Source organism: Leptopilina heterotoma, unplaced genomic scaffold (genome assembly GCF_015476425.1).
Source record: "Leptopilina heterotoma isolate Lh14 unplaced genomic scaffold, ASM1547642v1 Lhet_114, whole genome shotgun sequence".
Classification (NCBI taxonomy): domain Eukaryota; kingdom Metazoa; phylum Arthropoda; class Insecta; order Hymenoptera; family Figitidae; genus Leptopilina; species Leptopilina heterotoma.
The window spans coordinates 288,821-310,450 of NW_025110833.1; the positions used below are offsets into that span (position 1 = coordinate 288,821).

At 24.2% G+C, this 21,630-nt stretch overlaps 4 protein-coding genes across 8 annotated transcripts; 3 read left to right on the forward strand and 1 right to left on the reverse strand.

Annotated features, from left to right (window-relative positions):
• Positions 1 to 1,341: 1,341 nt before the first annotated feature.
• Positions 1,342 to 7,680, reverse strand: LOC122508502 (tubulin delta chain-like). 2 transcript variants are annotated; one of them, XM_043621908.1, is made up of 2 exons: positions 7,546 to 7,680; positions 1,342 to 3,250 (listed from the first exon to the last, which is right to left on the reverse strand). In XM_043621908.1, the coding sequence occupies exon 2, from the start codon at positions 3,225 to 3,227 to the stop codon at positions 1,896 to 1,898; it is 1,332 nt and encodes a 443-aa protein (XP_043477843.1). In that variant the 5' UTR covers positions 3,228 to 3,250; positions 7,546 to 7,680; the 3' UTR covers positions 1,342 to 1,895. The 2 variants fall into 2 exon arrangements, with proteins under 2 accessions (XP_043477843.1, XP_043477851.1); XM_043621916.1 differs by lacking the exon at positions 7,546 to 7,680 and adding an exon at positions 3,514 to 3,708.
• On the forward strand, positions 7,646 to 14,238 carry LOC122508494 (peptidoglycan-recognition protein LC-like). The gene is made up of 3 exons (XM_043621896.1): positions 7,646 to 8,348; positions 10,075 to 10,233; positions 12,731 to 14,238. Exons 1-3 carry the CDS (start codon positions 7,646 to 7,648, stop codon positions 13,246 to 13,248), a joined length of 1,380 nt encoding a protein of 459 aa, XP_043477831.1. The 3' UTR covers positions 13,249 to 14,238.
• A 903-nt stretch (positions 14,239 to 15,141) lies between these two features.
• On the forward strand, positions 15,142 to 19,955 carry LOC122508516 (peptidoglycan-recognition protein SC2-like). Of its 4 annotated transcripts, none has more exons than XR_006302237.1 (4): positions 15,142 to 15,672; positions 17,722 to 17,883; positions 18,288 to 18,880; positions 19,321 to 19,388. XR_006302237.1 is itself a non-coding variant. In XM_043621941.1 (4 exons), exons 1-4 carry the CDS (start codon positions 15,609 to 15,611, stop codon positions 19,326 to 19,328), a joined length of 507 nt encoding a protein of 168 aa, XP_043477876.1. In that variant the 5' UTR covers positions 15,143 to 15,608; the 3' UTR covers positions 19,329 to 19,463. The 4 variants fall into 4 exon arrangements, 3 of the variants coding, with proteins under 3 accessions (XP_043477865.1, XP_043477876.1, XP_043477884.1); XM_043621941.1 differs by having other exon boundaries at positions 15,143 to 15,672; positions 18,288 to 18,560; positions 19,321 to 19,463; XM_043621949.1 differs by having other exon boundaries at positions 15,155 to 15,672; positions 18,288 to 18,445; positions 19,321 to 19,955.
• LOC122508540 (peptidoglycan-recognition protein SC2-like) lies at positions 19,816 to 21,560 on the forward strand. Its single transcript, XM_043621962.1, has 3 exons — positions 19,816 to 19,955; positions 20,048 to 20,206; positions 20,816 to 21,560. The coding sequence occupies exons 1-3, from the start codon at positions 19,892 to 19,894 to the stop codon at positions 21,331 to 21,333; spliced, it is 741 nt and encodes a 246-aa protein (XP_043477897.1). The 5' UTR covers positions 19,816 to 19,891; the 3' UTR covers positions 21,334 to 21,560.
• The last annotated feature ends 70 nt before the right edge of the window (positions 21,561 to 21,630 follow it).

The window sequence follows — 21,630 nt, forward strand, 5'->3', positions numbered from 1 at the left end:
AATGATATTTCTTGATGAGATTAAATTATTTTAAAAAAATTTAATAAAATTCAATATAAAAATTAAATTATTTTCAAAAATTTAAATAAAAATCTTTGCAAGAATTTAATTATTTTCATTTCCGTTGCAAGAATCCTACTATTTTCATATAATAATAAAATTCTTTGCAAAAATTCAATTAATTTCTATGAATCTAAAAAATCGTAATTGTATTTTTATACTAATATTGTTTTAATTTTAAATTGTTTTGCAGAATTTAATAAAATTTAACCATAATTCCGATTAAACAATGTCTATTTAACTAAATTTTAACAAATAAAATAAATCAGTTAAATGATATTTCAATAAACTGAAAATTCGGTAACAAAAAATTGTATTTAAAAATTTAAATAAATATTAAGAAAATAATGAATAATATAAATAAATTTAATTTAATTTAAAAAAATAAATAAAAAATTTAATTTCTCCAACACTTGCTCTGAAAGGAGTGCTTTTCTTGGTAGAAAAGTGTGGCGAAAGTAGAACTTTTCTCAACTGCTCTAAAGAGCGTGGCGAAAGTAAAATTTGGCGTGGCGAAAGTAATTTTTAGCGTGGCGAAAGTAAATTTGGCGTGGCGAAAGTAAATCATGAATTTATTCTTTTTTCTTGTTCTTTGACCGAGATTTATTTTGTATCTAACTTCTTCCCCACTCAAAACATTCGTCTTTTATTATATTAAACATAAGCACACGTTAAATTAAAATTATACGAAACTCACGAAGAAACCTTTCCTCGCAAGGCGTTGGAGAAAACGTAGTGCACAACTCGTGGTGAAAGAATGATTTTTCGAGAGTGATTGCTGCTCTCGCTACGCTCGAGCCGCAAACTTCACTCTCGAAAAATCACACTTTCGCCACTAGTTGTACAATGTACTATTATTGAATTATAATTCGTTTGAATATAAATTCATCTAATCCCGGCTAAATAAGAAATAATATAAAGTATACAATACAGAAATCGAGAAAAAGATATACATATATTAAAAAAAATTGTTTAAGTACTTATAATCAAAGATGAAATAATTCATAGTTTATAATTAATTTTTTATTTATAAAAAAATTATATTTTTAATTTTAAAAATTATGTGTTAGATATTTCAATTTATTTAATGGTACTGTCATCTTTGGTTTCCTGCTAGTACTGCGAGTCCCTCTCTACTCTACCGACTTTTCGATTAAATCAATATACAGAAAAAGCAGTCAAATTTAATTGATAACATTAATAAAATTAATCAAATTAATTAAAATTTTTGTAATTAAATTTAAATAAATTTAAAGGGAAGCATTGAAGGAAATATAAAAATTATTTTTTCTCTGTCTCTCAATTTCTGTATTGTATAAAAAAATATAATTACATTTGTAAAATCATTTTAAAAACTTTATAAAAATCCCTACGTTAAAAATGACTAAAAATCACAGCTTTCAAATGACTATTAATATGTAAAATGATTGTTTTTATAAATAAATATTAAATAGTAATTTTAACTTTCGGAGAACACATGGGGTCTTTTTGACCCCACGCTTTTTTACGAAAAGCTTTTTATCTTTTTTTAATATTTTCAATAAGGACTTTCAAGTGTACAGACTTATTCTACAGAGTTTAAACTATAATTAAAAAAATTCTTTAGCTTGATTAGATGAGCAGTTTAAAATTGGTTGAGCTTTGAAAAATAGTCTAAAAAAGAGGTGTGTTCTCCGAGGGTTAATATGACTATTTTTATAAATAAATATTCATTTTAAAATGACTATCGAAAAGAATTGTTACTTATACGAAAATGACTATTTATATGTGAAGAAATAACAATTTATGTGTCAAAAAATGACTGTAATAAATAAAATTAAACAAATACCTGACTGTCATTCATTGTCTAATTCCCTATAACTTTTGACAATATTCTCAACTTTGGCAAACGAATGAAGAAAATCATCTTCTTCTAAACCGAATTTTTTATACTGATGTAAAAATGCACCGTGCGTATACATTTTCCATGCACGATCAACAATAATTTCTAAAGAACGATGAATTTGCGAATTATTAGTAATTAAAGCAACAAATTTCTCCTGATTTAAAAGACGTCGTCGTTGATTAAAATGTGTGAATCTCTCTAATTCTGGCATCCATTTCGCGTATAAATCATTTTTTTTCAACTCATCATAAACTATTGAATCATTTTCAAGCGATGTTCCACGTGTTATTAAAATATTTCCAATTGACTTACAATATTTATGATAATTTCTATCGTACGGTGCGTGTGATATTTTTCTCGTCTCAGGATCAATTACACTATCATTAAACACTCCCACGCGTAAAGTTTGCTTTAAATGTCCAATATGTGAATGCCACTTGTACGAAGACTCATATATCGATGAATTCAATGGAATATAGGGAACACTTTTAATTGAAGCCAATTTATAACTAGGATGCGGTGTCACTAACGAAACCAGAGAATTTGCATTTAAACAATTTTCCACAGGTTGAAAAATTGCTGCCAATTTTCTCGAAATTACATCATTGATATTCTTTAAATTGGCGTCGAAATTTTTTAAAATACTCGTACAAATTGAATGTATTTGTTCATTCTCGAATAGAAAATTAATATCACATTTTTCATTGAATTTTGCCAGTGTCAATAGTGTATTGTAATTTTGTGTTCCAACTTCACCGGAAGTAAAGGGCAATATTATTGAGCCAATTAATGTTTTTGTTGGAAATTCCTCTCGTAAATTATCAATGAAATAGCTACCAACTCCAGATCCAGTGCCACCTGCAGAACTGAGAAGAAATAACATACCTTCGAGACGATCTGTTCGTTCGATTTCCCTCCTAATGGCCTCGAGTGTTTCCTCCTTGAATTGTGGTCCTTTCATTAAATATCCATAGGCCCAATTATTGGCAGAGCCTCCCGATGTTTGGCAAATTAAATTTTGCTTTCGATAGGTCCATTGTGAATTGGTTTGTCGACATATATTTTTCAATACCTTCGCCTCTGTGTCGATGAGAATTGTTCTTGCTAAACGACAGCCATCATTGTTAATGCCTTCAAACCATTTTTCAATTGCGCTTTCCGTATATTGATAATTATCATCGCGAGACACGTTTTTGTCCCGGGAATTTATGTCAGTCGATAATTGAGTGAAAAAATTGTGACCCAATTGATTGCCACATTGTCCAAATTGTAGGGTCAACATAGTGCACTCGCTCTTGATATACTCTGCAAAAAAAAGTATCCAATTAGAAAATAATTCTCTACATTTTGAAAAGTAAATTAAAAATATACAAAATATAAAATACACAATATCCTTGGTTTTAGAAGGGAAAACATTGGAACAAAAACAAATTCTAACCTAAAATAGTTATATGCAAAAATATTATTAATCCTAGCGATTTACTACAATAATTAAAAAAATTTAAACAATCAACAGAATACAAATTAATATTAATTTTTCTTTGTAATTAAATTGTACATTTTCTTACATAATTTTTGACGTCGTTATTGATTTTTGCAAAAAGTACATGTCCCAAGTAATAATTTAATTTCTTTTTTATATTCACAAGAATTATGAATCCGAATTTAATTAATGAATTCAATATTTGGAGAATTTCTTAGAAAATTAAAAATTATTTCTCGAAAGTATTATAATAGCGAAACAAGAGCAAACTAGCAGACGACACGTGGAATTTTTAAAATAAAATCGTTATTCGTCGCGGTCAAATAAGAGTATGAAGTTAATAGCAAATAAATTTCAATTTAGAATTTGGAATAATTTTCTAACGATAAAAATTAAGGATTAATAATTGTTTTGACTCTTATTTTTATTCTTCTTTGACACTTGCTCTTATTCTTTATTTTAGTAAATAGTCATTTGAATTATTATGAATTATTTTGAATTATGTTTAATTATTTCTAAATATTTTTAAAACATTTTTAGTGGATACAAAAATTATTGTATATTACAAAATATTTATCATTACCAAAAAGCTGTATACAAATCAATTATGTTATTTTTTTACTTAAAATGCAAAACAATGACGTTGAAATTTGTATTTAAGTCCATCAAGATTGTGAAGATTTAATTTTTTTTTATAAAATTTGCAGGGGGTCTTTGAAAAGTAATTAAAAAATTTATCCTCAATCTTTTAAAATCCAGTTTAAAGCAGTTGAATAAACTTGTTGACATTTAAAATTAAGAATCAATTTTCAATCATCTTTTCCCTAATGTATAATATTTTTTTAATGTCTTCTTCAATTCTTCTGTTTATAATGTTAAATAAATTATTTAAAAAGATACTTAATTTTTGAATAAATCAAAAAAATGTATGCAAAAAAATTAAAAAATTTTTAATTCTTGTTTTGATTTTGCGACTATTTTTCTTTTTTACTTTCACAATGATAATATTTAACAAAAAAAGGCGAAAAATAAAAATGGTGAGTAACGGAGGTGTGTTGTCACGTACTCGTTTCTCATTGGATGACAAAATTGATAACGAATCGTTTATTGATCTCTAATCATGATTTAAAATTATTTTTACGTGACATACTTTGCAAAAAATATAATGACTTGCAGAATTAATTTACCAAAAAATTTTCTTTTAATTTAATTAATATTTTTCTATACTTTGTTGTAAAACAGTTGATCGAGAAAAAATTGCTTGTCACTTAGGGAAATTATTGAAACAAGAACTATATTTTGATTCAATCAAAATGTAGTTCTTTAAAATTCCAAGTAAATTCGTTTTTAATTATTTCTTTTAAGGTAGATTTGAAAATATATTTAGAAATTATTTTCAAAAAAGTAACAAATATGAAAATAAATAGAACAAATAAAAATATTGAAAAATAAAATAAATAAATGAAAATAAATAAAAATTAATAATACAAATGAAAATAATGAATATTAAATGAAACAAATGAAAATAATATGAGAAACAAATAAGTGGAATAAAAATAATAGAAATTAATTAAAAGAAATAAAAATTATAAAAACTGAATAAAACGAAAAAATAATATTTAAAATTAGTATTACAAAAATATTTGAAAAAAGTAATCAGTGAGAAAAATAACAAAAATATAGAGAGAAGAATTTAGCGAATGCATTAGGCGATATCAATTAATTGAATTTACGTGTTAAAAGCTACTGGTAATATTATTAGGAATTCAAAAGATATAATTATTGGAATACTACTCGACTTATTAATTTTTTTTAAAATCATTATCACAGTTTTTGTCTAAAATGCAAAGTGTTCAATTCGAAGAAACGGTTAGTGATGAATTTAGAACATTTTTCTCTCCGAAAAAATGGATACGTAAGTTTTAATTTCGAAAATATTTTCTGCTTCTTCAGCGTTATTTTTTCTAGGATTATAATGTCAGTAAAATTTCGAAAAATATAATATAGTATTTGGCAAATGAAATAATTTTTATTAAATTTTTTAAAATTATTTTTTGCAGGTAAAAATAATTTTGTTTTTAGAAAAAAATTATTTTTAGACGATCAGGAAAAAGTGAATTAGTATATAAATAAAATATTTGGACCTAAAAAAATCTTTTAAGTGTAAGCACAACCCTTTAGAGAATTATTTAAAAAAAAATTTAAATTCTCAATTTATAAAATTGAAAACGAAAAACAATTTTTACAAACTTTATACAAAAAAATAAAAAATTGCGTAATGTAAAATATATTTACGAATAAAATTTATCTACCGTTATATACGATTTCATACGAAATTTATTTCCTGCCGAAAAGTATTTTATATAATCAATTCGTATTTTGACCTGTTGATCTTAAAAAATTCTTCTGATTTTGAGGAAATAATATTTCTACTTCTATTCCTTTGCTCAATGTTTTTTTTAAAAAACCATAATTTTTAAAGTTGCATATAAAAATATTATTTTCAGATAAAATTAATATCGAAACTTAAAAAAAGGCTAAAAATGTAATAAAAATTAAATAAATATCAAATAAAAAAATGAATTAAATTAAATAAATACTAAATAAAAAATTTTAAAAGAATTAAAAAAGAATCTGCTGAGTATTCAGTTAATAAAAAGAAAATATAACAAATGTATCACTAAAGCAAATAATTTACCAAAATAAATTATTTCTTTAGGTTCATGACAACAATTTATTTACAATAACTTATTTTCATAAATTAAAATAATTTATTTTTAAAAATTAAAATATTCCCTGATAATTATCAATTTTGTTAAATTTAAATTTATCAGCTGAAAAATTAAAGAGAAAAAACTTGTCCTTCTTTAACAACGAATGATAATCGTAATAAGCAACCTCAAAACTTTTGATTTCAAATCAAAAGTAATTTTTTTATACCTATTGTTAAAGAGTTAATGTCTGCTTCAGAAATCAAAGATAAGTTTAAATTAATTCTATTTATCGCCTCACATACAATAGTGATAACAAAAATGCGTGACTCTTCTGCTTTCGCACGTGTAAGAGGGGAAAAAAATACTAAAAAGACTAAAACAGAAATATGTTAATAAAATAAAGAAAAATATTCCAATTTTTATACATTTCTTTTGTTTCAAATAATTTCGATCATTTTTTGCAAGCTTTAAATAAAAAAATTTCTCTTTAATTTACTAATTAAAGAAAAAAGAATAAAAACGAAATAAAGAAAACGATTCTAATTAACTATAGAAAATATAAAGGGACGAATAGAAAAAAAATATTAATTTAAAATGAAGATTCTCATCTTTTACATCTTTCTAAAATTTCTTTATCAGTTAAAAATTCTCAGCTTAGAAATTCTTCTTTAATCTGTCTCGAGAAAATTTTATAATAATTTTTTAAATCACTTTATTATTTTACTCGCATTTTTCTAAAATAAATAAAAATATAAGTTTAAATTTGTTTTCAACTTGGACGAATCTTTAAAAATAGAACAGACATTACTAGAAACAAAACAAAAAATATGTACAATATAAAGGAAGTGCATAGCAAATTTTATATATACAAAATTCTGCATTTGTACTTGAACGTGAGTTGAGTTTATTTGAAATAAGATTAAAGAGTGGGGAGCCAAAGTAAGTCGCGTTAAAGCGAGGTTGAAATAAATATAGTAGAAGAGGGAATCAACAGTTCTCGATCGAGAGTAAACAGTTACAGTTGTTCGCGATTTTTTAATTCTCACAACTGAAAAAAGGTTCTCCTATCATTTATAGAATGTAGAAATATTATCCCTCCTCCCACGCGTATCACAAAAACAATCCGAGATAAAACAGTTTTACTTGAAATTAATTTTCCTCAAGAAAAAGTGTTTATTTCTTTAATTTTCTCCACTATTTAAAAAATCAAAACAAAAGTGTAAACTCCAGGAACAAAGTGCAACAATCGATGCGTCAGTATCACTGAAATAAAATCTCCCAAAGAAATAAAAGACAAGAAAAAATATCAAAAAAAATGTCCGCTTAATTTCTGTCAAATCGAATAGATAACGAAAAATGACAATAGGAATTTAAAAATATTGTAAAGAAGACAAACTACTTACGATGAGACACTCATCAGAAGACAACAGATGCTGGATAATAATTGATTCCAACCTTCCTTTATTTTGAAATTAGAATATGATTCTTAGGAGACAAACATAAATGCGATCCGATGATTCAAGCAAAAGTTTCGACGGTATGGTGACTCTGGACCAACAGCAACTTCAGCAACATCGTCAGGATCAAGATGACAATCACCGTATTTCCAATAAAAATTCAGTTGATTACCAAAATTTCCAGAATCTGCAAAAATTAAACGGAATTAGAAAAATTGTTGAAGAAAAAGAAGAAGAAGATGTTGATAAGAAAGAAGAAGAAATTGGTGAAGAAAAAGAGAAAAAAATAGAAATATATGATCAAAAGAAAAATGAAGGAGAAAATGAGGAAAATGTTATTGTAAATAATGAGAATAATGATTATTATTTGGATATTGAGAGTTATGATGAATCGACGTCGAGTAGTGACGTGGAGGAAGATTTAGAGGAGGATGTTCTTCGCGATAGAGGATGGGTGTCAGAAATTCCAAGTGCACCACAAAATTGTGAGATAGGAACAGCGAATGGTATTCCATTACCATCAGTCGAAGCACCATGTTTCGGTGATGTTTGCGTTAAAAATTCGAATAATGTTCATTTAGGTAGCAAAACATTTTACAAGGGCCCAGTGACAATAAAACAATTTGTCTACAGTAATTCCGAATATAAAAAGGACGATGAATTGGAGGATAGTGAGAAACGAGACTCAGTGCGAAGTCAAAATATCAGTCAAACATCTGACGTGCCATTAAATTCCGAATTTATCAAAGGTGATAAGAATAGAAAAGTTTTTTTCAATCACATAATTATATTATCATTAATATATTAATATTAGAATTAAATTAATATTATTATATTAATTTTTAATTATATTAATTTAATACAAATACAAATAATTACTAAATTCCAATTATTCACTATTTCAACTAAATTAATATTGAAATTGAATATTAAATTTCAATATTAATGTTGATTGAAAATAAAAATTTTCTTTTTTGAGAGATAAAAAAAGGTCTCTTGACATCTGTGCAATAAAATAAAAAAAAATATTCAAGGATTCGCAAAACCGGAATGCAATAATCATAAAAAAGAGTATGAATTTCATTAGGCAGTCATATATTATTTTGATGCGCGTTGGGAAAAGCCCAAACAAAATGGAGGAAAATTACATTCTCATTTGCAGTGTTATCGACAATTATTTTTATTTTCCCTTCTTTTTTCAATAATCGTTCGATTACTAAAGGTCTTGACTTGTTAAACAACTGAAAAACATTTATAATCAATTTTTAAGAAGTGTTTTGTTAACTTAATTTTCAATATTACGAATTTCATAAATTTAAATTAGCGAAAATTTCTATTAATTCGAATAAGTCACTTTCTATTCAACTCGATTTCATTTTATTCAAAATAAATAAAATTTTGGTAAAATTAAAAATGTTAAATTGATTAATTAATTATTATATAATTATCAAGTATTTAGTTAATTACTTATTATATAATTATTAATTAATCAGATAATTACAGCATAATTATTATTTATAACTAATTAATAATTAGAAATTTTTATTTTTAAAATTGCCTCAATTTAATTTCCAACGAAGTATTAAAAAATAAAAAAAAATCCAAATAGGTCAAAATAATTTCAAAATTTCGAATTTCCAGCCGCTTTATTGATACAAGCTTTGCGAGATTTTCGCTATAAAGTAAAGAAGAGGCTGCTATCATTTAACAGAAATTATTATTAGTTTGTTCAGTTAATAAGTGACAAAGACGTCAGAGATAATTATAAAATTGGAAAAACGTTAATATTTTCTTATTCATTTAAATAAAATGGCCTCAAATTACATAATATTTCCGTTTGTAAATGTTTTCCTCATTATTTTGTGATAAAAGAAAAAATTTCTATTTTGAACACTCGAAAAATAATTTTACTACTATTTCGATATTATTTTTTAAATAAATTCCACAATTAACAAAAATTTGAAATTATTTCTTAAATAAATTTCAATTTCAATTGAATTTCATTTCAATTTTAACAAAAATTTGAAATTATTTCTTACATAAATTTCAATTTCAATTGAATTTCATTTCAATTTTAACAACAATTTGAAATTATTTACTTAAATAAATTTAATAAAAATTGAAAATAAAAATAATTGTTTCCTTGAAACATTAAAAATACGAATTGTATAAAAATAAAAAAATACTAAAATTGTAAAAATAGAAAAAAATTTGAAAATATTCACTAAAACAGTTCAAGTTCAAAAATTAATTTCTCTCACAAAATGACAAACATTAATCAAAACGGAAACGAGCATTTTAGATTAATCTTCGAAACGCAATATTGAAAATAGAAAGAGAAAAAATATAAATATATATTAATCGATATCACTGTTAATTACTCAGTAAAATAATTGCAAAACAATTTTAGCAAGTAATTTGTATAAATTTTTCCTGTTTTAAAAATAAATAACAAATGTTAAACGTATGTTACAGTAAAACAATGGCTGATAACGTGGAAGTGGGCAGCAATTTTTTTCACAATAGTTGTAATGTTCGTGACAATCATTGTTATGATTGTATTAACTTCAGGACACAATAAGACTCCACACATTCCCATTTACCCAGAATTGCCTGATTCATCAACTGGCGCAGGTTTGTACCATTCGAGACGTTTTTAATTCTCTTATATTCCAATAATAAATTAATTAAGTTTCCTCAAAAAAAGAATATAATTATTACACTCGGTGGAAAATTCTCTTTGATGGAAAAAAATATATTCCCTTCCATGCGTTTGTGAAATATTAATTTATAATTTTAGTTGATGTTTTACTGTCTATGGACTCAACTGTTGACCTCTTATCAGATATTTATTAGCAACACGAAGCTAATGTTATAAACAATATTAATTTAAATGCATTTCCTTTTTCTTAAGTCAGTAACTATCGAACTTCTCCTCGAATATTCGTATTGAATTCATCAATTAATTTACAATTCTCGTAGAATTTTTCGAAGAATGTTGTTACATCCTTTTCTTTGTCTCTTCAAGTTTTCTTGTTTCCTACTACTACTTGGTATTTGTGATAATTTAATATTTCATAAATTAATATTTAAATTTTCATGTTTCATATTTGTTTTCTTTCTCTGTTCAAAACGTTTATGAATCATTTTAAAAGAAACTGTTTTTTCTGCACAGAAAACAATTTTTCCTTTTCATGAATTTTTGAGAATTTCATCTTAAAAAGTGTCTGTCCTTTTTCTTCTAGAAATATAACGAAAATCTCTCAATATACACCCTGAAAAAAAAACTCAGAGTCTACCGAATTAATATTGTTTCAAATTTTATTTCTCCCTAATAAATGATATTTGTTACAAATTCAGGGCTCGAACCAGTGAAAGTATTTAAAAATACGGACATTACGGATTAAAAATAAAAAATTACGGACCACTTACGGACCAATTACTGACAAAAATATAACTAGTCCGAGTGAAATAAAAACCTATTTCTTTACAATATTCAATTTTATGAAATTTCAATTATTCGTAAATTCTTCAATTAAATAAATATTGGAAAATAAAAACTTCAAATAATATTTAAAAAATTCAATTATTTTTTAAAATTCACGCCACATTGCTTTTAATATTCAATTATCATCTAAAATTTTAATTGAAATTCATTTTTAAATTAATTTTTATTAAAAAATTCTATTAGAATTCAATTATTTAAATACAAAAATAAATAATTTATTGAATAATTAAATGTTTCTTAAAATTCAATTCTTATAAAGAATTTTATTAACAAATTTTTAAATAATTGAATTCTTTGGACGAATTTTAATAAAATTTTTAAGAATAATTACATTTTTAGAGGAATTCGATTAAAATTGTATTAAATATAAATTGAAATTCTGCGATGAGTTTTATTATTTATGAAAATAATTGAATCCATAAAAATTTTATTATTTTTGAACGTTATTTAATTTTTGCGAATTTTCTTTGAGAATTTTCAAATTCATTTGTATACCATTCAATTTTACAAAATTTCAATTCTTCAATTAAATATATATTAGAAAATAAAAACTTGAAATAATTTCAAAAAACCGCAATTAAACTTTCTCAAAAAAATTAATTAATATTAATAATTATCTTACAATTGAATTCTCATAAAGAATTTTATGAATAAATTTTTAAATAATTGAATTCTTTTGACGATTTTTAATAAAATTTTAAAGAATAATTACATTTTTCAACGAATTCGATAAAAATTGTACTAAAAATAATTGAAATTCTGCAATGAATTTTATTATTTATGAAAATAATTGAATTCCTAAAAAGAATTTTATTATTGAAAAAAATAATTGAATCCCCGTAAAAATGTTATTATTTATGAAAATAATTCAATGATTGCGAAGAAATTTATAAATAATTTCTAATTAATTGAATTCCAGTGAAATTTTTATTATTTTATGAAAATAATTAAAGGTTTGTGTAGGATTTTATTAAATTTTTTTCTTTAATAATTGAATTCTTTTTGACAATTTTTTTAAAATAGTAAATATAGAAAATCATTGAATTGAGGAAAGTTTTTAAAAATAATCGAAATTTTTCCAAGAATTTTATTGAAATTTTTTAAAATAATTGAATTTCGGAGAAGAATTTTATTATTTCTAAAAATAATTGAAATTTTGACGAGAATTTAAAAAAATGTTGAACATAATTGAATGTTTGCGAAGAATCTTATATTACTTTTGAAAATATTTGAATTTCTGCAATCATTTGCAATTTCTCTAAAATTCTCCAAATTATATCGTAGAATTTACTAACTTTTCGTCTTTTCTCAATCAAATTACGGACTTTACGGACCTTTTTAAAAAAACGGACTTTTATGGGATTTACGGACCTAGTTCAAGCCCTGCAAATTTTATCTGCCTCAAATAAATTTTATTTGTGCTAAATAAAAATTCTATTTGTACCAAATAAAACTATTCTGCAAAAAGAATAAATAATTGAGTAGCTTCTGAGACAAACTTATTTTTACTTGAATCAAATAAATTATATTTAGTTCAAATCAAACATTTCTCAGGGCGGAAGAAAATAATAAGAAAATTTCTCCTTAAAAATAAAAATAATTAAACACTTATTGTTTTTCCAGATGTTTGGATTCACGGTGTTAAAATAGTTTCACGAGATGAATGGCTAGCTCAACCACCTCAGGAACGTGAAAAATTAAGTTTACCGGTGAAATATGTGTTTATCAGTCACACAGCTACGGATTTTTGCAATAATCAAGCTCAATGTGTACATCGAGTGAGATATATTCAAACATTTCATATGTCATCACAAGGTTGGGCTGATATTGGCTACAGTTTCCTGATTGGCGGCGATGGTAATGTTTACGAGGGCCGAGGTTGGGATTATGTTGGCGCACATACATACAATTATAATAATATAAGCATTGGCTTATCATTTATTGGTACATTCAACGACTATATGCCACCGAAGAGTCAAATATTTGCGGCTCAAAAAATTATCGAAAAAGGCGTTGAATTAGGTAAAATAAGTAAAAATTATACCCTATTAGGTCATCGACAGGTGTCAAAAACTGAAAGTCCAGGCGATGCACTTTTTTCGGAAATTAAAAAATGGCCACAATGGGCACCGACACCTTGAGGAATTTCTTCTTTTTTACCTGAAAAAAAAAGATTTTTGAAATATTTTTTTTACATTGCTTTTCGTCAATATTTACGGAACTGAATTTAATTATTACAAAAAGAATATTTAATTTAATTATTGCAAAAAGAATATTTAATTTATTGATTGTAAAAAGAATATTTAATTTATTCAACAATTACAAAAATATATTTAATATCAAAATTTATTATTTTATATTATATCAAAATTTTACCAATTAAATATACAGTCTATTCGGTAATATTAAGTCTCTAAAAATACTAAAAATATATTTCTTTCGTATATATTTCAGTTCCGAGTAATCTGTGATTGTAAATAATAAACAATAATTTAAAAAAACTCTTTTCGAGTAAAATTTCGAAAGATCAAAAAAAACTATTTTATAATTTATAAATATTCGCTTAAGAGAATAATTTTTTTTGGTTTATATCCATAATTATATGTAATAATGAAAGGATTCCTAAGTTATAAATCGAAATTACGCATTAGAAATCATAATCATTTATCGTTTTAATGATAAGGTAATTTTTTACTTGAATCACTTGCTTTCTCTGTAAATAATTTTTTTATGATTGCGTTACATTAGAAGTAAGTTAGCTTTTAGAATGAAAAAATCGAAAAAAATGAAGAGAGATGCTTCTTGTGTTTTATCAATTTTGCAGGAATATTGTATAAAAAATGTTTTTCAATTTACATGAAATTTTTCGATAATATAAATGTAGACATTTGTACAGGTGTGCGAAAAAACGCTAACAAACTTGTAATTATACTAGCTTCTTCGAATTTGCATTGTAAATTTAAAATAATCTACGTAACAGGTATAAATTGCTTATTCGAGGAAAGATAACATTCTCTTTTTTATTTTAAATAAATTTCAACTTATTCAAAAAAAAAAAAGAAATAGAAGTTTCAAAATTGTATAATTATACTGAGAAATTGTAATAAAGAATAAATTATATATGTTTTTAACCAATGTTGTATTAATGTAACAAGATTCAATTAATTACATTTTTCAACAAGGATCGAAATTCAAATCAATTAATTAATTGTTTAAAGGCTCGTTTAAATCAAGGAAAAATTTTTTGATACTTTCGTAATTGTTGTTTTAATCAAGACAAGAAATTTTAATACTTTCGTAATTATTTTTTTTAATTAAACGCCTGAAACTTGTTAAAAAATATTTACATTTACACAATTATAAAAAAGGTAGGAACAGTTTTTTAAGACTTAATTATAATTGCAATAAAAACGAAAGAATGTGAACTTAAATAAATAACTTATTATATCTAATAATTAATAATAATAATAATAATTTAAATACGTAATTATTAAATCTGAAATTCGTTAAAGGCGCACTCACAGCTAGTAGGCAGCAATACAAATTTGAATTTACTGTCTCTTTCACTCTAATTGACTTTCTCTCTTACTCCAATTACTGCCTGCGCAGGCAGGCAGAGCTGTGAGTGCTCCATTAGTATTATCATCCCGCCAAATCAGAACAGAAAAAACCGTTAAACCTAACCTACAAAAAAGTGTAAATTTACCTTCTCTATATAAACAAGATACTTAAATCAAAATTTTTTTGTCTTAATAACTTCTAAACAAATATTACGACATACAAAATATTTTGCTGCTTGAAAATTGCTTCTTTGAAGAAGAAAAAAGGAACAAATTAATAAAACTTTTCAACTACTTTTTTAAGAGAAAAATGACGCAATTATAAACTGGACAAATAACCATAAAAAGTATGTAGATGCACTTTGTTTAAACAATTCATTACTTCCGCCATGAGAGGCAGCACTTCCCAACGTTTAAAAATGGCGGGAATTCTTTACAATATTTAAATTTTGCAAAAATTTTTAAACTAATTTTTCCTAATTATTCTAATTAAATAATTTTGCATAAAGTACTATTTTCTAAAGCAAACGAAATACTGCAAATTACGAATTACTTTGAAAGAAAATAATTTTTTGAAATATAAAATAAACAAAAAAAAAAGAAATAAATAAACACGTAAAAAGAAAAATTATTGTCAAAATGATAAAGATACATAAAAACGGATGCCAGATTTAAAACTACAAAGTCAATACTTTACATGCAAAGACACATTATCTACGATCAGTGAGATATTTGAGATTCCCCGAGTTGTGTAATTTTTTTTATCTCCTGAACATTATTTCTCAAATAGTGCTTCTTGAATTGTGTTTTTTTTTTCAATTAACTGTAAAATTCAAAAAATTAGAAACTCGTGAACTTTACTCCCGTAATTATTGTAAGTTTTTTGAAAGAGAAGAAAATCAAGAAGTAAATTTAAATTTAACTTTAATTAAAGTTCGACAATGTCAGGAATAGAGAATGAAATTAAGAAAGAAAATGACAGTGATCGGATAATTTTGAAACAAGGTAAAAGTAATTTGTTACAATGATAATTAAAAGTAGAAAAAAATTGAATAACAAATATTTCATTTAAATATTTTTAGGGCACGAATTTTTAACTAAAATTCATCTTTAAATCGATTATTTTCAATAATTTCCGAAAATGTTCTTTGACAATTTTCAAATCCATTTGTTTACAATACTCAATTTTACGAAATTTCAATTAATCGTAAATTCTTCAATTAAATATATATAAGAAAATAAAAACTTCGAAAATAATATAAAAAAAAATTCAATTAAAATTTTTCAAAAATATTAATTTCAAAATTTAATTATTTCCAAAAATTTACGCTATATTGCTTTTAATATTCACTTATCATCTAAAATTTTAATTGAAATTCATTTTTAAATCAATTTTTTTAGAAAATTCTACTAGAATTTAATTATTTAAATACAAAAATAAATCATTTATTGAATAATTGAATGTTTCTTAAAATTCAATTCTTATAAAGAATTTTATTAACAAATTTTTAAATAATTGAATTCTTTCGACGAATGTTAATTAAATTTTTAAGAATAATTACATTTTTTGAGGAATTCGATTAAAATTGTCTTAAAAATAATTGAATTCCTAAAAAGAATTTTATTATTTACGAAAATAATTGAATCCCTGTAAAAAAATTTTATTATTTATGAAAATAATTGAATGATTGCAAAGAAATATCTAAAAAATTTGTAAATAATTGAATTTCTGCGAAATTTTTATTATTTAATGAAAATAATTAAAGGTTTGCGTTGAATTTTATATTTTTTAAAAATAATTGAAGCGTTTTGTGCAGAAACAGCATAAGTCCATAATTCGAAATTGTTCAGGAATTAATAAAAACTGTTTTTCTCGTAAATGTTAAGATTTTTTTTAATTCGGCTTTTTCCGTTATATTCTACTAACCTATAAGTTAAAAAATCCAATATGATTAATTAATTATCTACTTAATATAAAAAATTAAAAAATAAATTAACATTTGGACTTATGCTGTTTCTGCACAAAATGAAATGAAAAACACAGAAAATTTATTAAATCCAGTTAAATATCAAAGTTTTATGAAATATTTAATAACATTTATTTAAAATATTAAATTTGGATAATTTTTAGTAACATTTTATAAATAATAAAATTGTTTTAAGAATAAATTTAACCAATTTTCAATATTTTCTAATTTTAAAATAATTCAGTCACCACTGTCACTTTTTGCTTCCCATGAGTGTTTTTATTTATAATATAAACTGTTTAATATAAATTATCAAAATACGTCAAGAATATCACAAATAAATATAAAACTTATCATGGACTTGTGCTGTTTCTGCACAAAGTGATATTTTAATTATTTTTTTTAAGGGTTTAGAGTTTAGTCACTTATGTAATATTTTACCAGATTGAAAAGCTTCATTTAAAGATAAATTTTCAATAAAAAAGTGATTTTCGAAAAAAATGGACTTATGCGGTTTCTGCACAAAACGCTTCAATTGAATTCTTTTGTAAAATTCTATTAAAATAGTAAATATTAGAAATTATTAATTTGAGGAAAATTTTTGAAAATTTAATTGAAATTTTTTAAAGAATTTTAATAAAATTTTTGAAAATAATTGAATTTTGGAGAAGAATTTAATTATTTCTTAAAATAATTGAAATTTTGAAGAGAATCTCTGCGAAGAATTTTATTAATTTTGAAAATAATTGAATTTCTGTAATTATTTGTAATTTCTCTAAAATTCTCCAAATTATGACGTACAATTTACCAACTTTTCGTCTTTTCTCAATCAAATTACGAACTTTACGGACCTTTTTTTTAAAAAAAAACTGACTTTTACGGACTTGAAGCAAATTTACGAACCTTTACAGGATTTACGGACCTAGTTCGAGCCCTGCATTTTCACAATTTTAACGAACATTTGTAAATTGGGATTTTATTTTAATTAATTTATTTTTAATTTTAAATTTATTAAATTTTTAATGTCATTCAATTTTCTTAATTTAAATTTAATAAATTAATATTAAACTTTAATTGTTTGTTACAGTAAAATCATGGCTGATAACATCGAATTTGGTTCTAATTATTTCTTCAATTATCGTAATATTAGTGTCACTTACAACTATTGTAATTACTGTTATCTTATTAGCGGCACTAAATAATAATACTCCAAATATTCCTCAAATTCCTGATTTATCAACTGACTCTGGTTCGTACAGCATCAAAACGTTAAATTAATAATTAATTCTTTTTCAAAAAATTTTCAATTTTAATTAAAATTAAAATTTATAATTTCAAAGTAATTAGTTTCTAAATCAATTTTTTGAAATCGCTAATCAATTTGTATAGATTGAAAAATTAGAAACATATTTCTTGAACAATTATTCGATTTTTGAAATTTGATATGAATTTTTTTGTTAAGCATTGACTTTATTTTTAATCTCTAAAGATTATCGATATTTAGATATCACCATTATATATGAAAATAATTACTAATTGTATTAATTAAATTTATTACCTCTTTTGACTTGTAAGAAAATTATTCGATTTCGTGACTATTTACGAAAAAGTAAAAGTAATTTCCTCGATAAATTCCTGTAATTATTTTTCCAGCTTATTGGACTAATCGTGTTAAAATAATTTCACGTCATGAATGGCTAGCAAGTCCTCCAGCGATACCTCTAGATAAATTAATTCCACCTGTAAAATATGTGATTATTAGTCATTCGGCTATGAATTATTGTCATGATCAAGCTCAATGTGTACATCAAGTAAGATATATTCAAATATTTCATATGACATCCAAAAATTGGGCTGATATTGCCTACAATTTCCTCGTTGGTGGTGATGGCAATGGTTACGAGGGCCGCGGATGGAATTTTATTGGTGCACATTCATTCAATTATAATAAAAATAGCTTTGGCTTATCATTTATTGGAACATTCGATGACTATATACCATCGAAAAGTCAAATTTTTGCGGCAAAGAAAATTATCGAAAAAGGCGTTGAATTAGGTGTAATAAGTAAAAATTATACCCTATTAGGTCAACGTCAAGTGTCAAATACTAAAAGTCCAGGCGATGCACTGTTTTCGGAAATTAAAAAGTGGCCTCATGGGTCACAGACACCGTAAAATAGATTTTTTTCTCGGGTAAAAATATTTCCAAACACGTAAACTCTTGCAATGTAAAAATCTCACAATTAGGTAAGATAAATCAAAATTATATGTACCCTATTAGGTCATCGACAGGTGTCCAAAAATGAAAGTCCAGGCGATGCACTTTTTTCGGAAATTAAAAAATGTCCACAATGGGCACCGAAACGTTGAAAAATTTCTTCTTTTTTACCTGAAAGAAAAAGATTTTGGAAATATATTTCTCACATTGCATTTTGTCAATATTTATAGAATTAAATTTAATTATTACAATTAAAGAATACTTAATATAATTATTGCAAAAAGAATATTTAGTTTAATGATTGTAAAAAAAATATTTAATTTATTTATTGCGAAAAGAAATTTAGTATTAAAATTTATAATTTCATATTATATCAAAATCTTACCAATTAAATACAGTCGAATTAAAATAGGACTAATCGGTAATATTTACTAATTAAAAATAATAAATATGTATAATTATATTGCAGATATTTAAAAAATTAATTACTTCCGCCATGAGAGGCAGCACTTCCCAACGTTTAAAAATGGCGGAAACTCTTTGCACTATTTAAATTTTGCAAAAAATTTTAAATTACATATTTTTTTTCTAATTATTATAATTAAATAATTTTTCATAAAATACTGTTTTTTTAAGCAAATTATATTACTTTTAATATTGCAAATTACGAATTACTTTTAAGGAAAATAATTTTTTGAAATAGGATAAAATAAATAAATAAACACGTAAAATGTGAAATTATTGTCGAAATGATAACGATACACTAAATCGGATACCAGATTTAAAACTAAAAAGTCAATACTTCACAAAAACACATTATCTACGATCAGTGAGATATTTTCTCGAGTTGTGCAATTTTTTTTTTATCTCCAGAACATTATTTCTCAAATAGTGCTTCTTGTAATCTGTTTTTTTTTCAATTAACTGTAAAATTCCAAATAGTAGAATCTTGTGAACTTTATTCCTGCAATTATTGTAATAAGTTTTTTTAAATGAGAAGAAAATCAGGTAGTAAATTTAAATTTAATTAAAGTTCGACAATGGCAGCAATAGAGAATGGAATTAAGAAAGAAAATGACAACGATCGGATAATTTTGAAACAAGGTCTATTAAATTTTTAATTTCATTCAATCTTCTTAATTTCAATTAAATTTTAATTTAATTAATTAACATTAAACATAAATTGTTTGTTACAGTAAAAACATGGCTGATAACATCGAATTTGATTCTAATTCTTTCTTCAATTGTCGTAACATTAGTGTCTACCACTATTCTAATTACTGTTATTTTATTAATGTCAGTAAAAAGTAATACTCCAAATATTCCGCAAGTTCCTGCTTCATCAAATGAATCTGGTTCGTATACCATTTAAAAGTTAAATTAATAATTAATTCTTTATTTTAAAACGTTCAATTTTAATTAAAATTAAAATTTATAAATAATTTCAAAATAATTAGTTTCTAAATCAATTTTTTGAAATCGCTAACTAATTTGTATAAATTGAAAACTTAGAAACATATTTTTGAACAATTGTTCGATTTTTGAAATTCGATATGAATTTTTTTGTTAATCATTCATTTTGTTTTTAATCTCTAAATATTATCGATATTTATCAGTATTATATGAGAATAATTTCTAATTGTATTAATTAAATTTATTACCTTTTTTGACTTGTATAAGAAAATTATTCGCTTTCGTGATTATTCTCGAAAAAGTAAAAGCAGTTTTGTCTCTAAATTCCTGACTGAAATAAATTTTATTTGTGCTAAATAAAAATTCTATTTGTACCAAATAAAATTATTCTGCAAAAAAAATAAATAGAGTAGGTTCTGCGACAAACTTAGTTTTACTTGAATCACATAAATTATATTTAGTTTAAATAAAATATTTCTCAGAGTGGAAGAAGATAAAAAGAAAATTCCTCCTCAAAAATAAAAAGAATTAAACAGTTATTGTTCTTTCAGATGTTTGGATTCACGGTGTTAAAGTGGTTTCAAGAGATGAATGGTTAGCTCAACCAGCGCAGGAACGTGAAAAATTAACTTTACCGGTGAAATATGTGTTTATCAGTCACACGGCTACGGATTTTTGCAATAATCAAGCTGAATGTGTACATCGAGTGAGATATATTCAAATATTTCATATGTCATCACAAGGTTGGGCTGATATTGGCTACAATTTCCTCGTTGGCGGCGATGGTAATGTTTACGAGGGTCGAGGTTGGGATTATGTTGGCCAACATACATACTATTATAATAATATAAGCCTTGGCTTATCATTTATTGGTACATTCAACGACTATATGCCACCGAAGAGTCAAATATTTGCGGCTCAAAAAATTATCGAAAAAGGCGTTGAATTAGGTAAAATAAGTAAAAATTATACCCTATTAGGTCATCGTCAAGTGTCAAATACTGAAAGTCCAGGCGATGCACTTTTTTCGGAAATTAAAAAGTGGCCTCATTGGTCACAGACACCGTAAAATAGATTTTTTCTCCGATAAAATTTCATTTTTGAAACTAAACAACTTGTAGGGTAATATTTTTTACATTCACCATTTTTCGTCTGTTCAATATAATTAATATTGAATTCGAAACTCATTATTATCAATCCCGCCAAACCAGAGCAAATAAAAGCCGTTAAACCTAACCTCAAAAATGTGTAAATTTACCTCTTTTTGTAATCAAGTATTAAAATACTTTAAAAATATCAGTGACACTTGAAAATAATTGTTTCAATTCCTGTAGTTAAATATTTCCAATTACGTAAACTATTATAT

Coding starts and splice junctions, on each gene's coding strand:
- LOC122508502 (XM_043621908.1), bottom strand. CDS start 3,227: ATGTTGACCCTACAATTTGGACAATGTGGCAATCAATTGGGTCACAAT.
- LOC122508494 (XM_043621896.1), top strand. CDS start 7,646: ATGCGATCCGATGATTCAAGCAAAAGTTTCGACGGTATGGTGACTCTG. Junction 8,349..10,074: donor AAATTCCGAATTTATCAAAG/GTGATAAGAATA, acceptor CGTATGTTACAG/TAAAACAATGGCTGATAACG. Junction 10,234..12,730: donor TGATTCATCAACTGGCGCAG/GTTTGTACCATT, acceptor TTGTTTTTCCAG/ATGTTTGGATTCACGGTGTT.
- LOC122508516 (XM_043621930.1), top strand. CDS start 15,609: ATGTCAGGAATAGAGAATGAAATTAAGAAAGAAAATGACAGTGATCGG. Junction 15,673..17,721: donor TCGGATAATTTTGAAACAAG/GTAAAAGTAATT, acceptor TGTTTGTTACAG/TAAAATCATGGCTGATAACA. Junction 17,884..18,287: donor TGATTTATCAACTGACTCTG/GTTCGTACAGCA, acceptor TTATTTTTCCAG/CTTATTGGACTAATCGTGTT.
- LOC122508540 (XM_043621962.1), top strand. CDS start 19,892: ATGGCAGCAATAGAGAATGGAATTAAGAAAGAAAATGACAACGATCGG. Junction 19,956..20,047: donor TCGGATAATTTTGAAACAAG/GTCTATTAAATT, acceptor TGTTTGTTACAG/TAAAAACATGGCTGATAACA. Junction 20,207..20,815: donor TGCTTCATCAAATGAATCTG/GTTCGTATACCA, acceptor TTGTTCTTTCAG/ATGTTTGGATTCACGGTGTT.